The following is an 18,779-nucleotide window of genomic DNA, read 5'->3' as shown; positions in this document are numbered from 1 at the left end:
TGTTTTACTAAGCCGGGACTCCGAGGCGCCGTTTTACATGCTAGCATTAATCAGGCATGGCATAATTAACCCCGCCCATAAACAAACCTTCGATCCCGCCCACATTAAAGATTGTTTAAATCCTTTACGAAAACAAACACTTTAATGAACCTGATGAATACCTATGCTCCGCCCACTTGATTAGCATAGCCATTCATCATTTGTGTTTACACTCGACTGCTCGCGTAAGCAGATCGACTGACAAGCCAAAAACTGTATAGACAGTCAAGTAAAACGGCCATGTAGAATTCTTCAGCGTGTCTTTTTGTGTTTTTCACTGATAAAAATCATGTCATAATAGAATCCAGTGGATGTTAAAGTAACATGGCGACAAGAGCTAGGAACAGAGAGGCGATACATCGTCAACATTAAAGGATGGTAGCGGAGTGATCACCAAAAAGGCCCTCATGTTCCGGTCGTACTTTATCGATATGTCCATGTGTGCCGGATAAATATAGTGTTCATGTAAACATTGAATTTTATTCACTGTTTCGGATGCTACAGAAAATGTATTTCTCGGAGTCAATCTTGTCCTTGTTTGTCATGCAGTGCTTTCTGGCGATCAATGTAAACGGTAGGTATCGTAAAGGCAGATCAAAGCATTGAATGAAGAATGTGATATTCACATTTATAGTCTTATGTTACATGTAATTACTTGAGAATATAACAATTTTCAGCTAAGTATAATTGGAACACACAATTATGTGATATTTTGGATCTAAAGTGTTCCCATTACACAAGTGTGTATTGGCTGAATTCCCCTATATGTTTTATTCATGAGAACAAAAGTAGGTACATAAAAAGTTTCTCATATCTCATATGAATTGTTACATGCTAGGCATGTAAATTATTTAAGTATCCTACAAGAAATGATTTATTCATTGAGATTCCTAACGCCCTTCTCTAATAGATTTCCAGTGTAAAAAAAAAGGGGGGGCTTCTTTTCCCGTCTCTAGATGGATTTGCTCTCAGGCAAGTCTATTAAATTTTTGGATCGCGGCATTTTAATTCTCATTTAAAAGAGATGCACTGATATCACTGTAATCCCTGAAACTCTATAACGAGAGCCCAACCGTGCTTTATCTAAAGCATTACCTTGGATCAGGAGAAAGTACATATGAGAGAGAGAGAGAGAGAGAGAGAGAGAGAGAGAGAGAGAGAGAGAACCATGTACCTATATAGGAAAAAAATGAACCATTAATCCTTATCCTTGTATCCCCCTCCACTACCGTCTCTCTCTCTCTCTCTCTCTCTCTCTCTCTCTCTCTCTCTCTCTCTCTCTCTGGAAATCTCATTCTGACCTGTGGAGAGAGAGAGAGAGAGAGAAAGAGATGATTTATGTACCTGTAGCAAAAGAAATTAACCATTAATCCTTACACCCCCTCCCACTCTCTCTCTCTTTCTTCCTATCTCTCTCTCTCTCTGGATGTCTCATTATGTTGGGAAAGATAAATCGTTAATTAAGACCAGACAGGAATTACATTTGGCATCGTTACCTCATATTTAACTGTAATAAAAATAAGTTATCTGTAATACATTAATAATCCCTGAAGTTCCATCACGTGATTTATGTGGTCGTTTTTAATGTCATATAAAGATTTGACATTTCACCATAAGAACCCACAGCATTAAATACGTACATCAGTCAAGGGGATCTAGATTAGAACCGCATGACATCCTAAAGATAAATGACTAGCTCAGATTAGCTGAGAGAAAAACGTCTCTTTTTGAAATAAAAAGTGCTTAATCTTGTCCCTTTTCTTCCCATAGAGCCAGAGATGCACCAAGTGAATAGACTCTATATACGGCGAGGTCTTTGCATATATGGCATCCATAAATCACTCCCCTGTTACAAAAAGTTATTTTCATATGACATTAAACTCTTCTCTTAAAAAAATATATACGGGAGAAAGAATATATTACGAATTTTTTCATTCCGAAAAAGCCCTATAAAGTCTTTTGTCTGTTTGACGTGTATATGAATACCTGGAGATGTGTTTTTTCGGCTTTTAGCCATCTCTGTAGGTCCACAGCCATTAGCTACTTGGGGAGTCTTTGTCCCACAGCTATAAAAAGTGCCACATACATGTAAGAAGAGGGCGGTGGGTCAAAAGAAAAAAAAACCAATCAATTTCATAAATGGCCCTTCGACCCATAATATCTAATCCTTTTTATATAAAAAATAAAAGGTTGATGAATTCCAAAATTATGATAATGATTTATGAAATATATTAAACGGGTGTTTGAATTTCAAATGAAAATAAAATGGAAAATTAATGTAGAAAATACAGAGATTCACTAATGAAATCGTCACCCATTCAGCAAATGCAACAGACTCCATTTCAGATTTACAGATAAAGCAAATAAATTATCTCTCTATCTACCTCTCACTCTCAGATATACATGTATTTAACTTCATGCAAGTACGTGGCAAATTCTACCTGTGAGTCTCGAATGGTTAAGGTGGTTTGTACCCACATGATAAAATGCAGGGAAAAGTTAATAATTTTTGTAGCAGTTAACCTGATCGTTTTGTAGTCGATCAATAAGTTTAAAATGCGTATTATTTAGTTATCAGTTCTCCCTCTAGAAAGACCATCAATCACCAAACACGGCAGAGCGGTCCCCATTATATTCTCTACTGTTAACTGAAAAGAGGACTTAAAATCAAATTTTACGTGGTATATTATGTCAGGATCATGCATCCTTGTACACTGTAAACAGACGATGCCTTTACTACATGGCCCTGATACAAGTTAAATCAAGAAATTAATACACTTTTCAAATGTAAATAGGAGAAGTCCATTCCATCCATCTTATGCATTTTATTTATCTCCGAGCCCTGAAGAGCTGTGAAAGTGAAGTAAGTCGGTCTTCGATACACAGATGATAACGTGTAGTTACAGTATCGATAAAAGTCACTTCAGGGAAGAAAGATGACTGTTTTTATATATTTGTGTCATTTTACTGTTTCTTTATAGAGAATTCTTACAAGCTGAGATCACACAAGGAGAGGGAAATAACAACTGAATTGTGTACAGACACATTACAAAGTACTTAAAAAATCTAAGTGTCAATGTCGCTGAAATTCTGTTCGTATTATTGCTAAACGAGACAGCATAATAGCATCTCTATTTCAAAGAAGTGTTTTCCGGATGCAAAAATGCCTTATCGCAATGATATTTGTCGTATGTTGTCTGTCGAAAGGTTACAATGTAAGTGGGTTGTATCGTACAATATTTCATCTCTTTCTTAGAATTACATATTTTAATTCTTGTTTGTATTAAGGAAAGATTTCCTTAAACTTTCGAAAGAAAAAAATTGCTCACTCTTTCCCTCTTCCTCTCTCATTAAATACACCGTCTCCTTCATCTAAGCTTGCCGCCTAATTATCGACATGTCATTAACGCATGGCGACATAATTATTGAAACGACTCTCCCTATAGACTCACGGTCATAAAAAAATCCATCTTTTCCTGGCTGTTGGTCGCATTACATCTGTCATCTGGCGTCAGGGCGCTAATGTACTGTCGCCAACAAAGGCCAATAATCAATAATTACGGCATAATTAGGAAGGATAATTTAATGCTACATATGATATCGACATTCATAAAAGCCGGGACAAGATAAGGGCAAAGATAAAAGTCGGAACCAACAACAGATGTTTGCTTGCGCTACTCTCCGGAAATCGGATTCGGACAATGGAAAATTTGCTCGATTCGGATAAGTCGAACAGAGGCCAGTAGTCCTTAGAATTAATCGATGACAGTCTGCTTTTTCAGCAGCTGTCGCCTGAATATAAATCGGAGTCTGTACCCGAGGTTATTTCCGGTCTTGTATTTGCATATCCGCTGACAAGCTGCTTGTGATTGTCGTTAAAGCGTCCTTATGATCATGACACGATTTTTTTCTCTAAAAAATCAATTCCAAACACGATTCAGCAGACGACTGTCAGAAATTCATTTAATTGGAATAATTGATGAAATCGGTCTTTTTCCTGCTAATAGAATAAAAACGTCGTTTGGGTTTTTTGTGTTCATTTCATCAGGGGAAAAAAATCCAAATTTTTGTATGCGCAACATTAAGCACAAGAAAATAAACGTATCAAAAATTATATTGCAAAATATTAATTAAAATTTGACAAACTACTGATTAACTACTGACTGCTGTCATCTTATATAATATTCAAAAAGGACGTGTCATTCCTCATTCAGTTTACTAAAGTCTTAAGATACAGTTCTCAATTTTAGAAGAAAAAAATAGAAGTCAAGAATATACAAGAGATGAATTACCTATCAACAATCTAGTTTCGAGTTATCTGATAAACGTCTTAAATGTGATGAAAACTCAAGACCTATCAGTTACTTTGTGTTATAGATTTAAAAGAGTTTTGTCAAATCGGGGCGATCTTTGCAGCATGCACTCTTGTTTAAGGGTGATGTATTTGCGTCAAAACAATTTTACCTAGAGAAGGCTTTGAGGTGATAATAGAGCTCTGTGATCCGAGCGTGCTTGTGTTTTTCATTGGTTTACATGTACCTCTATCTTGTACATCAGTTTTGAAGTCTTGGTGTTGAATGTGGATATTTCATGTAGAGAATTTTTTTTAAGATTAGAGACTTTGTTCTTCTCTAACCACATTATGCCCTACAAATAAACCTGCAAAACTTAACTGCAAGAAATTAAAAAAAAAAACTCAAAGCAGTAAGTAATTAGAAAAACGCAAAAAGGGGGAATGAAAACCCGATATCCTTATAATTTCTTCGGACTATCGTGTATTATAGTCGAAATACAAAACGGATGTTCATGTGAAGAAAAACGCAAAGGAAAAAAAGAGCACGTTAGTTTTGCATGGCATGACCCTAGAAGATCAAGGTGTCGGTTCCAACCGAAACTTCACCGTGGGTATACAATTTTGTCGCCAAAACGAGAGTTCTGTAAAAGAAATCCGACTCTCGACCAATTCACTGCGATAAAATCGGGTGTCAGGCTTGCTTTTGCTCCCCTTTGTTAAGGCGACCTCGCTTGGTTGCTAGCGCTCTTCAGTATATGGGATTGCGTTGCACTGTCTGAGTCGGGTAGATTTCACTTATTGTTTAAGGAGACGGATTTTCCTACCGGGTATGGTTATTCAATAGTGTGATAAAAATTCAATATGACTGCCACATTCTGTCAATGCGAGGAAAAGAAACTTATGAAATGAGTCATTTTTCTGCCATAAATTGGGTACTTTAAGACTTCGGGACCTGTGTATTTGATACAAAAGCTGGTAGCATGTCAGAATATTTATACATTCTTTTAAAAAGTAGAAAACAGCCTCAAAAATAGTATGTCTAACTGAAAAATTATTGATGTAAAAAGCGAATTGAATTTGTAATAAGGTTTATAGGATACTGTAATACAGATAATTAATATATTTTACGAGTTTTAATCTTTCCATTTTATTTCGAAGATTGAAGAGACATAAGTTAATATTCAAATTAAACACTCCTGCATGTTGTAATCTTACGAGTGTTCAATGAAAAGTGAAAACCGACTTTACGGCCCATAATTGTTTATCTGTCCTTAAACAAAATTTACTTTGCCGTCTGAGGACTTCTGAAATGTATCAACACAGCTATCAGGCGCTGGACTCTTGTTATCTCGCACCGGAGCCATAAATCTACGGCCTGTTTGGGTTTTTTTCCTCTAATGTATTTACACAGGTCTCTGAAATGGGCCGCTCATTTGTCTAAGGTTTGGGCAATAAAGGCCGTGTCTATATCCTCTACAGTTTAGCGGGCACGTGAGAAAAGACTACCGGGCAAAAACGAGCTAAAAGTTTTTTTTTGACTGACATAGTAAAAACATAACATTTTATAAAGGTATATTACTGTAATTTGTAGCAAATAATCACGTCTATTAATGCAGTTGTTCTTCTTTGTTTTCACACATTTATTAACTAGTATACAATGTAGGTATATTCATTTTCTACTAACAAAATCAGTAAAAATTATCATATAAAATCCATATGAATCGGATTTGGTGTTAGTTACGTTATAGCAGTTAAGGCAAGTCACGAAACCTTACATCTTTATGAAAAAAATCGTTACTTAACAAAATCACGATCCCGATGATATTTTTTCTCAATATAACTTGATTTATGGCGAGGAGCTTTAATTACAGCCATCCCGTTCTCATCACGCTTTAAATATTTCAACACCTCGGGTAATGCGCAAGATATAAGCATAAAATGTTTCATGTCATGAAAACCTCATCATGTCATGCCGGTTGGGGAGAAAAATGCATACTGCAACTTGTTATCTCCACAAGTAACGCAGAATTAGGAAATTCAATACGTACGTCCAGAAAATAAATGGATCCCACTCTGTTCCTTATGCTATAAATTTAACAATCCGAAAACCCAGAGTGTTCTGTACACTTGTTCCAATCTACCGGTATCTCTATAAATTATGGGGGTAAATCGAGAAAATTTGCTGCGTTAAAAATACAAATGTATGTGCCATGATAATCTAGAGGAGAGAATTATACTGATTACTTTAATATCAAATAGATAGTAGGGTTACGGAAATCTGGTTCCGATTTCGAAGATCTCATTTATTCAGATGTTGGTGTTAAGCTATAGTATCGTATTCCTGGAACCTTATGTATGTCACCTATAAGCACTAAGATGGTTTATACGTAACACTTCTTTACCAGTGAGGACACATTACCACTATATCATATTTCATAATCTTAAGTAATCCTCTGTGATTTTATTTGCAGCTTGATATGTAAATCACCCTTTCTTCTCTGGCATATCAATTGTATAATTTTGGAACTTTGTCTTAGACTTTAAGTTAGTCATAGGATGGGGTATATAGGAGGGGTGTGGGGGTAGAGTCATAAAAATGCACATTTTTTTCTGAAAAAGAAGAAAAAAGCACAACTCCTAAAATTAAACTTCAAAGAACTTGAAATGATTTTTTGATCAAGCTGAACATCTCGTTAAACGTATGCGTGACCGTGGTAACGAGATTTCAGAACGAGATTGCATCTCCGGGTACCCAAAAATATTCTAAGGCTCTAAATCCAGTCGATTCCGGAAGCTGAAAGGCGGTGCCGAATAGACAACCGGCGGAACAAAAAAGCTATGATGACATTATAGTATATTGACAAATGCTTCCAGTTATAGAAGATTAAAGTATGTGGCACTGCGCAGGATCAAATGTCAACGCAAGGAAATGTTATTGTTTATGTGTACTTTTAAAACATATGACCTTTTGTCTTCAAAATGACGATTAATGAAATCACGCTGTTTTGGCATATTCAGTTATGTTGATATAGTAACACCTTTGTGATCACTTTTACGATTGACTTAAAAACTGTTTTTGTTGATAAAACCTTGATATTGAGTCATGGCGTGAATTAGTCGGATCAGCTTCTTGACTGAATCCCTATCACGCAGAGGCTTTGTAAATCTATGGCTAGTCAGGTCGATAAAAACACTTTTCAGGTAGCTTTTTAGGCCCACCCTCTGCTGTTCATTTCACGTCAACTGCCACAGGCCTGAAATTATTGGCGATTTTTTTTTTCGTCAGATTTTATCAAAAAGCCAGGTCGCCTTAGGTAGCGATGTGTCTCAATGGTCACCGCCTGCTCATAGTAGAGTTTTGATGCGGTCAAAGAGAGCATTCTAATCACTCAATGTTAATTATAGGGAGATGTCCAATCCGAAGTCCACTATAGAAATACAACGTATTTTAGATTATTAATTATAGAATAAACGTGAATGGTTGTAATTGAAGTTGACATCTGAAGGAGAAAAATGTTCAGAAAGATTTGGAAGGAAAAGAAAACTTAGCAGGTATAATTATGGAATACCAGATGTACATATACACGGAAAGAATTAGCTACAAAAAATGTTAACCTCAAGAAATATTTATAATATTTTGATATCAACTATACATCGACAAAATATCAAGATTTGTCACGCACATAGTGTAGTATTCGACTCAAATGCTAGCTAGCTAAAGGACTTGTGAAATACCGAGAAAATCGACTGAGGAGTAGATCAAAGAAATAAAGAAAGCTCGGATTAGCAAACATCACAAAAACAAAGAAAAACACCGAGGCTGCCCGATGCACATTGAACTACCGGAGAGGCAAACTTTCGGATCTTATTTCCATTTCACTGATGATGTTTTTAAAAGATAAACAATGTCATTCGTCTCCATTAACAGATAATCCACTGATAACCCGAGTTCCAATCGTCTTAGCGGAGCAGTAACGTATGAAATGTTTCCTTCCAAAGCATGAGTCTAGACAAGATGTTCAAAAGCATTACATCTACATTAAAATGTATCGATAATATAGTGTATGATCACGAATTACGGCGTCAACATGGCGCGGGATGCCTTAATCATAACGACAAGCGAGTTAAGAGCTCTCTCTTAAGTACTTAATAACATATTTTAATTTGGCGAAGGAAAAGTCGGCAAAAATCACCAGTGATCTTTATTTGATAAATCCTTGTATTGCTTTCTGTTCTGTTTTTCCTCATTTGTATTTTTTGTTCTTGTCGTTTTACCTCTTTGGATGTCGCCATAGAGCACGTGTTATTATAATGTGAGACACAAAGTACCGTATTGACGGAATACAATGTTAATCTGGCAGACAGAAATTGATTTAGCAATTACGGATTATATCATCCGTTGTTGGTACTTTTATTTAGACACCATGACGGCCAACTTGCCGGTAATTAGAGTGTCGCCCGCGGCTAAGTGTTTTTATTTGTCCCATTTCTGCGATTCATAAGTAGATATATGCATCACTAAAGGCAAAATTATATTTAAAAGCAAAAGGAACATTCATTTAGTCTGTTTGTGTTTAAAACTAGGGAACAGATTCGTTTGACAGTCTCCGGCAAATTTCAAGGAATGTCCGTTGATTTTGGCATATAAAGGAAATTACCCACAGTAAAATGGTTTCAATCAGAATGATGTCAGTGTTAGGTATTTTGTATGTAATCTCTAATTGCCTCGCAACAAACAACGATAAAAAGGGGAAACCTCGATCAGTTAGCAAACAGCAAGCAAAATATGCCTTTTAAAAAAACCTAGACGACCATAATGAATAGAAATTAGGGAATAAAGACTTTTATCTGGCTTATCAATTTGTTTTCTGTTTTATCTCCTGCAAACACATACATTACATGCATACTTTAACGACCAGCAGTCGTACAGATATTGCTGTGAACAATATTTGAACTTTACAAAAACTTAATTAAGAGTTCAACTATATAAAAACTTAATTAGAATACAACAGTAACCACAAAATTATGTCCAGGATTTTTTCTTACTGAAGAATCTTTCTTGTTTTTCTTTTATCCTTTCATAATTAAACTAAATAGCGAACCAAAAAGAATTTTTAGGGAGGCCTTTGAAAAAAGGCTTTTATGTGAAAAATAATCAAGTTACATTCCCATGCGATGAAAGCTAATTTAAAAGAGAAGCCCGTTTCTGTGTCCTATACCGAATACATGTTACACGTCGACAGACCGACTCGTCCGCTCGCAACAAGGCTTAAGTAGATGCAAGGCAACATGCTTTCAAATCTGCTTGTAAATATTTTGATAGTTATCGTAAAGTTGACGACAGCAAGTGAAAAACCCGACGATCAGGCGATATCGCTGTGTAGAGCAGAAATGAAAGCATCTAAGCGGAGAATCTCTGTCTGATGAATAAAAGAGACCGTGTGATTGCTACGCGAGTCTGACGAAGCGACTAAAATCGAATTTGATGTGATCATAAATAAAATTAAAATTGGATAGTGTTTCACCTTAAGTGTGTAGGCTTATTTCCAAAATGACACATAAGAATTAATTCTGGGAGGCAATGATTGTCCATCAGATCTATTCTTTCCGTTGTAAAATGGTATGCACGTAACTTACAGATATCAAGAAAACGATTTTCTTACTGTTTTGTGCCACAAAAGATAAAGAGGCATAAAAAATTTGAAAGATTGTTGTATATGCTGGCTTTCGCCCATTTTTTGCTGCAGTATTCTAACAAGTTTACGCACTGCTACATGCGGAGTTGAAGTGTAATTCAATTATTCAGCACTTATCGTTTAATTGCCGTGTAATGAGGTCTCAATTCGCTCCTCTAAAACTGAAGAGTTCCGGCGATTTTAGAATGATTTGGTACCAGATTCTTTTTTCAAAAAATCAATGCTGCGAACTTTGTCTACCTAGTGATCTGATAAAAGCTTTGTGCACACGCATCGAAGAAATAAGAAAAAAACACATCAAAAAATAGCATATTATTGACAAAATTTTTACACTTCATAAATGCCGGAAACAGGATTTTCTCTGGAAGGTCGTAAATAATCTCTCTTTAATAACTTTTGTTATTGCATTCTTCTCATCTTTCATATTTCTGTATTGTAAGCATTGATCACGATAAACGCTATCATGCCACACTGTCTGACAATATAACCTCGGGTTCGCTATACATAGTTCCTGGCGTCTGCAATGCTAGGTACCCCCGCCAAAACCATCAAATCTCACCGAGCGCGAGATTAGCGTTAATCTACTTCAAGATTTCAATCAATCGAAAAAAAATAGTTCTATACTCCACAGACTGCGTGTCAATCTGAAGTAGATCGAGAAAAAAGAGGATGAAACGAATCCTGCTCTGCGCCACGATAGATTGCAATAAAGGGCTTTGAACACTCTGGTCCGGATAAAGCAATAAATAAATTATGAATCCTCTGTCTTTTTTGTTTACCAGTATATGATTATATTTAGAATACAAATGATGTTTGTCTTTCAAAAACGCCACAGATATATATCTTTTCTGATTTTAATATTGCATGTCAATAGGAAACATATTTGTTTTGTTTCTTAGCCAGATCACTGACTCTAAGTTCATTTCCTTTCTAATAACTGACTCAGTTGATCAACCTGTCCATTAGTATTAAAAATAGTATGGGTACCAGTAGCCGACAAGTTGGTTAAAATTCTTATCAGGAGAAACGGAGCACGATCAAGCCGCCATAAAAATTCCAAAGAACAGGAGATGATAGTGGCGCATTGGGTGCCATATCTGGTCGTCATCAGCCTTAATGCTCCTCGACACTATTCTCAAAACTAATAAAGATTTCTTGAATTTCAACCCTTTCTGACCCATGCGCATGTTGTCATCCAATTAGCACATCACATTCCATTTGGCTTAACAAAGTTTCTTTAAGTATTGTGAGCGTCAGGCTGGCGGAAGAACTAAAAACCAGAAAAACAGAGAGAAAAGTTTATGAGACTTTTTCCATGGATTCAAAGAGAAGTTTAAATAAATAGTGCAGCTTATACAAGTATATTGTTTGTGCATATTGGAAAAGAAAAACTAGACTTTTGTATCAAGGTGGATGCATCTGTGCACTAAACAGTACAAAAATAAAAGAGGCAACAAGATTCCAAGACAGTGTAAGGTGAATGCTTACATGTATAGCTAGTTTAGAAGTTCCGCGACAACCAGTCGCGCCCCCTATTGTTAAAAATTTTGAATACTTACACCAGACGGCGCTGTAAGCTTAATTGCTTTGTTTCTTGTTCCCTGCGTTTTTCCATTCCGAGAACAAATTAGATTTAGTAAAAGAAAGGATACGTAAAAATGTTCTTCTCCCTTAAAATAATTAGCTTAAGTATAAAGATTCAGAATTTGGTCTGGAACATTTATAACTAAGAAAATCCCTCACTGTCTGCTCAATAAATAGCCTGAGCATGTATAGTCAAAGTAATCCTCCCGAACACACCAATATTTAAAAAAAAAAACTCTTAACTTCTATTTATGATTTACAAATAAAAACAAATTGATTTTTTTTAAATTTAATTTTCATTTTGTTTTTCTTGCAGCCGAGATACGGTGCAGATGTAACGAACCCGAGTGCGTCAGTTTAGGAACACAGATTTGTAAGTCATCAAACATCAAAATGTGTTACGTCATGAAAACCTTCGATGGAAGTACTCCCCGATACACGCAGGGCTGCATGGACGCATTAGTGAAGAACGAGAAGTATAAAAATATCTGTGACACTAAAAGTGAAACACAAACGTATGAGAACTTCGTAAAGTACCACCGTGAACCAGTGGTACATTGCTGTAGCAAGGATTTGTGCAATTACAATATAGTGATGAACGTTCCTACTAATAGAACATTGGTCAAACCAGGTGAGGATCTAAATTTTTATTACATTCACACTAATAGAACATCGGTCTAAGCAGGTGTGGATCTAAGAATTTTATAACGTTCCTTGTAATAGAACATTGGTCTAACCAGATGAGGATCTAACTTTTTATAACGTCCCTGCTAATAGAGCATTGGTCAAACCGGGTGAGGATCTAGGCTTTTCGCGAGTAAATAAGAAGGGGAGGTAAATCTTGTCTGGAGTCGTGTGAAATCCTTAAATCTTTTATTTTGATAACATAAACCAACAGTTATTCGTACTTATATACGATAGGGGGTCAATAATTTACGGTTTGTCTGTCCTTTCCTGGATTTATTTTTCTACGAAAGGAAAAAACTGTTTTCTTAGCCCTTTTTTCAAGAAGTACAAGTAAATAAATATATATAATATTACATGTAAACTACACATTTTTTTATTTGACAAAAAAGTTGGTATACCATGGCAAGGCTATGTCAAAAATCATTCTCGATTAACATATCAAAGTAACTTTACGTAAGCATATTTAAAAAAAAAAGGAAACATGCACACATTTCAAAGTTTCTAGAAGTTAATTTACTTGTAATTAACCTCATTTATATTTTTTTTCCCTTGTTCGGGCGTTTGTAAAAGATATTTTATTGACATTTACAACTGTCATAAAATTGCTCTGACTTTGATGTGCTCAGTTCTAAATTACCCACAACTAAAGAAAATCATGTAATTACCATGTTTAATGTACGATACGTGTTCTACTTTTTCTATTTTCAGGAAATAAAATTCGAATTTTTCCTTAAAATAACGGCCTAACAAGAAAATAAGACAATATTAGATATATCAAATCAGAAGTATTATCTGCAGTCTTGTACGTCCATTCATAGTATTATGTGTATTCCTAACTTAACTGTCGCTCTTTTTCTTTGATATTAAAGGCCCCGCGGTCAAAAGAAAAACGCAACAAATGCCACGAGTGATGGATGACAGGAATTCTCGTTAACTCTCGTTAGAACTCTCGTCATGTACATTTGTAAGCAAATCACGTTATGGTTGTTCCCGTTACGGTATCTTCAAAAACGTCATGTCTTGTTAGGACAAAATCGCCATGTTAATAGGACATATCCTTTTTTATGGCACTAAAGACAAAAAATTATGCCATTTTAAAGGTAGTTTTATCCAAAACAGTATGCCATTCTAAAGCTAGTTTTATCCATTAAAACAGCAGACCCTTCTTCTTTTTAGCAGTTCGTAAAAAAGAGTAAGGAAACATTGCGACTTTTTTCCTGAATTTGGGAATGAATGTGTTCCAAATCACCTCAGCGACCCTTCGTAATCTCCCCAGGTCTACATTCCTCAAGATACTAAAAGAAAAGGTAGAAAAAATATCCCTGGCATTATGAATACATATTGTTCTTAAATAGAATAAAAATATGTTCGGTGGTAGTTATCTTAGGGCCTTATCAATCATCACTGTCGACGGGCCTCCATTAGGAAAGTGTTTTGTGTTTGTTCTTTTCATTCAAACGCTATCAGTCGCTAGCAGAACAAACATGTTAGTCAGGACGTCCCCGGATACCCAGCTATGCTGAGTACCGAGGTCGTGGCCTGACAGCATTTCTTAATGTCCCAGGTTTACAGGCACCTGTTATTGATATCAAGGGTACAGGCGTGGATCACAGATTTTCAAACTTAGAGTGGAGGGTGAAATAAGAACTATATAATTTATACCCGTTTAATTAAAACGTTTAACTTGTGAAATTAAAGCTGTTTAGAATGATTGTAAATTTGAATTTTTTTGGGTTTTTTTATTTACTATCTATTTATATTTATTTATTTAATATTCATTTATTTATTTATTATACATTTCTCAATTAAAATTAAAACTAATTAAAATCAAAATGTTTTAACACAATACACTTTCTTCTAAATTAAAACACGTAAAAGTATTTTTAATAAAGAGCAGTCTGTAATAATATAATGAAACAATTAATAAAAGTTCTGTAATTATAGTATTTTTCATTCATAAAAATAATATTAAAAAGGATTGTATTTTTGATAATTTAAACAGACAAGCTGCCAGGAAAAAGTTTATGCCAAATCTGAAGTTTTAAAATTTCCGTCTCCGGTCTGATTTTTAGATTGATTTATAAGCTTCGACGTCTTGTCTTGTCAATGACTGACAAACCGTAGAATCTCAATAAGTTAAAACAAACGCCGCATTGTCATTTGTCTTTAAATCCGTCTTCTAGACTCCTTGAAAACTAAAGCCCTGTCATTTTTACCCAGATTTTAAAACGTACACGTGTATCTGTGGATAAAGCATATTTAAATCAGTTTATCCATCGGCTATGAATAAACATCTCCGCCCCCTTTTTTAAAGTTTAGAGAATTCCGAATGCATGCCAGAGTGGTTCTAATCCTTAGAACACCTGTCTCCGACCGCTTTTATCACTTTTATAAATACTGCCAAGCTTTTATTCAAATGCCTGTCCGGAAAACGCCAGGTCGTCGCGGATAAGGTTTTAGCCTGATCGCGTTAATTACGGTCTTTTAATCAATTTGAATAAATTTTATTTTATACACCAGCGTATGATTCGCGGTTTTCTTTATAAAGTATACGAGGAACTGAACATTTGAAATAAGCTGATCACGTATTTCTATCCCTAATTTTGTTCTCGACGGAGATATACGTAGACCTCTATGGGGTACATTGTATTTAATATCTTAATATCATGTAATCATTTTAGAATATTAAACTTCTCCTAAATTCATGTGCATCCTAGAACCTTGCGCAAAATATCCATCTTGTAAGTGTTTAATTAAGAGATCTGTTCCTTTTCTGCGATTAAAACCAATATGGATACATGTATATCTAGTTTTTCCACTTTTTTCATCCAAAACCAGAATGCTTCAATTAATTCCTTTAAAATATATTTTAATAGCTAGCAAGGCAAATTTTTAAGCCATATTTATTTTAAATTGTAACCTTGGTTTCACCAATACAATGGGATTTTTTAAAATCTGGGACAAAAAATATTGTGTATTTAGAGCATAAACTAGGAAAATATATAATATTATTCAAAAACATGTAAGGCATTATCTGGATTAGATGCAAATAAATCTAATTGACTAAATTTCCACTATACGCTCGACAACACATAAATTAATCTGAGTACATAATTCTATAAGTTTTTATCGAGTTATTCGCATAAAAATTCAAAGGAGTGTGACGAATTGTCAGATTAAAATGGCTGCTGGAGACGCTTGTTTCTCTGATAAAAAGATTAGCACAAAAATATTATTAAATGTTACTTAAAAATGAACCGAATGCAAATGAAATCTCTCGGGGGTAAATATTACGCGCGACATTTTAATTTTACGCATATTTTTAATGGGAAAATAGACAAGATTGGGGGAAAAATAACAAGATGGGAGATCGCAGAATCGTACAAAACCATAAACCCTACACCATCACGGATGCAGATAAAGAAATAAAATATAGAAAAGAGTCATTAGGAATATTTATTGAATTCTACTGCGGCATAAACGTTAAACAAGGGGACTCGGTACAGAAGTTTCAGATGCTTTTCCCTACGATAAAAGTAAACTCGTAACAAAATTTATATGTTTCAAAATCTCAGGAGAATAAACTCCAATTTTTCCTGCATTTTTATCTGACATGGAAGTTGATATAGAGAGGCGTCCGCGCTATGAGTTCCCGCCAAAATCTCGCCGATTATCGCCGCAAGCCCGCAGCAGTTGATTACAGAATGTTGGTATGACTCCCCTTACCTCTAGAGACTATTGTGGCATTATATAACTATGCAGACTGATAATTCTTATGTAATTATAAAATGCTAACTCTATTTAATATTTAGACGCCTACCTTTAAAAGAAAAATGGCGACTTTTTTAACATAACACATATGCCTTTAAACTCAAATCAAAAGTTTTGTTGTAATATGCATTTACGAAACAATGGTCATTCCGCTATGAAACAAATACAAATTAGGAATTTTAATGAACCTTTCCAGGGAAACTCCGAGAGTTCAGTGCATTAAGATAGTATCTAATTGAAATGTATCAGGCGAATTGGCCGAAGATTTTACGAGGACGCGGTAGAAATCTGTACCCTGCTGCCCTTTGAAGAAGACCTCTGTCTCGCGAGAAGTGATGTGATGCCAGTAGCGGCGAGACTACGCGGCGACCGGATGTCCCGATGGACAACATAAAAGCTAGAAATGGACATGATATTCATTATAACTTGGAAACACTTAAGATATCTAGCGTTTTTAGCAGAATGTCATCAAGTAAATTCATTATTTAGAGAATCTTTAATCAATAGGAAAAGGAGAGTCTATGATTCTTGTAAAACTTTAATATATGTGCGTCATAGTTCATATATAGATTTTCGTAATAAAATAGTCAAAGCTAAAACGAGCTTTCTTAAAGTCTAATAAAAAATAAAACGCTGTGCATGTAATAATATATGTTTGCAACGATTTATATTGATGCACTTCTTAACCAACATAATTATGAGGAACAGAATGTGAATCATTTTAATTACTCAAACACAAAATTAATCAAATATTTTAATATAAATGCATTTGTAGGGCTATCTTTTAATCGCATGTTTATATTCTTTCTATTGCTTTGAAAATCGACTATATGAAGAATATATGTTGCTACTTATTTGTAGTGTTATTCTTTTATTTCTTGTAGACTCTACAGTAGAGTAATCAAGTAATTTATTAATTTATTTTTGTAGAGCCAGTAAGCCCTGGACTACCAGAGTACAATTTCCCACATTCCATTCCTGAAGATACTAAACCCCCCAATCAAGACAAGGACCTGTGGTTCAAAGCGGCGGTCATAGCCGTGCCTATAGCAGGAGGATTCATTTTAATATTGCTAGTATTGCTGGCTGTGCGCATGCTCAGAGCAGACACACGACGCCAAAGACAATTTATAGAATTTCGAAGGGAGAGAACCAGTTTAACAAAATCACATCTGTATGTCACGGATCGCTTTAGTGAAAAAGTAGGGCGGACTTCGCCTTTGTTTGGCGGAATGCATAATCCACTATGCAAAGACCCTTTAATAAATAATTCTCGAATGAAAAAGGATGGAAAACTCTATGAAAAAGTGAATACGAAACCGGAAGTTCATCGTGCGCCGACGCCGATCATAATATGGGGTAAACCATCTCACAGAGATTTTGCGACTGTGGTTTAACAGTTTATTTTGTGAGTCATTTTGAGATGCCTCCTTCCTTCTGTCTTTCTTTGAAGGGTGTTACGAACACAGCTATTGTGCCTTCTATATTTTGTGACACCATAATTAATGGCGACTATAAAAATAGTCCCTCGAACAGCAAGACTGAAATTATTATGTGTGTTGATTATGAGTGCTCTAATTATTATTGTTTGGTCCAAAGTCAAGCCATATAATGGCATGTCATCAAAGTCCATCCGCATTAAAATTTATCATGAAAAGTAAAACAGTAATACATGTATGTATGTTACTGTTTACTCATTTTAGAATTCATTACTACCTGGGAACACGTTGTTACTGAAGTGTAAAGTATTCCCTCTGGGGCTAAAAATTTGAATTTGATTTAAATACTACAATATAATTTAAGTGTAGGAATATAAAATTTGTATTTTGCGATAGCGCCACATTTCGTTTTAGCATTTCTGAGGTGAAATACGGATGGACTCTAAAAATGAGGTTATGTATGAACAAAAGAACGTCAGGGCGAGTCAGATTGAGCACTATGTGCCATCTTTATGCATTTTTGACAAATGTGTCTTTCACATGTATTTTCCCTCATCTATCATAGAATAAATGTGTCTGAATGTTACAAATATCAGATTGTTATGACGGATGTGAGAGGGCTGCGCATGCCCTGCTTGAAAAAAAAGAAAATTTTTGAAATTTTGTAAACGTTTTTTGGTTTTCGTCTGCATAAGATGATCCTTTTTTCTCGATGTTCTCTTTTAACAATATTTTAATCACACGTTTGCATTTTTAACACAATAAGTATTTTTGTTATTATTTACATTTTAGAAATATTTTATTTTAAATTATTTATTTTATCTAATGATTCAAAATGGTAAAAGGACGAATGGTGTAGATGAATGTACGTTTGTGTGTTTGTGTGTAACTGTTCATCTTTAATTGTTGAGCTATCTCATTTTTTGTTGTTGACTACAAATTTGTATCTTATAAAACAAATTCTTATTTATTTGAGTTCAAAAAATTAAAATTGTTGTTTCAAAATATCAGTGTTTCTCTTATCAATATATTGTTACGAATGAGAGGGAAATTGTCAAAGCAAGATAGCAAACCTCCGTTTTGTTTAGATTATAATCAGTTGTTTTATATCCCTTATTAAGAAGAGGAATGAAACAATGGAGACCTTTATTATCTCACCATTAGTAACCAATCTCAAATAGACGCAACGGTCCATATTTAGATTTACATTACAAAGAAAGCCTTTAGTTAACAATTAGTAAGAAAAATTACTGCCAAAATACATATACA

General features: G+C 34.9%; 1 protein-coding gene across 1 annotated transcript; it reads left to right on the top strand.

Annotated features, from left to right (window-relative positions):
• The first annotated feature begins 217 nt into the window (after window positions 1-217).
• On the top strand, window positions 218-18,515 carry LOC134236259 (BMP and activin membrane-bound inhibitor homolog). Its single transcript, XM_062718440.1, has 3 exons — window positions 218-613; window positions 11,930-12,244; window positions 17,002-18,515. The coding sequence occupies exons 1-3, from the start codon at window positions 535-537 to the stop codon at window positions 17,466-17,468; spliced, it is 861 nt and encodes a 286-aa protein (XP_062574424.1). The 5' UTR covers window positions 218-534; the 3' UTR covers window positions 17,469-18,515.
• The last annotated feature ends 264 nt before the right edge of the window (window positions 18,516-18,779 follow it).

This window comes from Saccostrea cucullata, unplaced genomic scaffold, assembly GCF_032062105.1.
Source record: "Saccostrea cucullata isolate Sc308-1 unplaced genomic scaffold, CSIRO_AGI_Scuc_v1 ctg87, whole genome shotgun sequence".
Taxonomy (NCBI): Eukaryota; Metazoa; Mollusca; class Bivalvia; order Ostreida; family Ostreidae; genus Saccostrea; species Saccostrea cuccullata.
Note: the sequence above shows the minus strand (reverse complement) of the source record. Positions and strands in the feature narration are given on the sequence as shown.

Excerpts from the sequence above, each read along its gene's own strand:
- LOC134236259 (XM_062718440.1), top strand. The coding sequence starts at position 535 with ATGCTACAGAAAATGTATTTCTCGGAGTCAATCTTGTCCTTGTTTGTC. Across the intron at positions 614-11,929 it reads TCTGGCGATCAATGTAAACG|CCGAGATACGGTGCAGATGT; the intron begins GTAGGTATCGTA and ends TTTTTCTTGCAG. Across the intron at positions 12,245-17,001 it reads TAGAACATTGGTCAAACCAG|AGCCAGTAAGCCCTGGACTA; the intron begins GTGAGGATCTAA and ends TTATTTTTGTAG.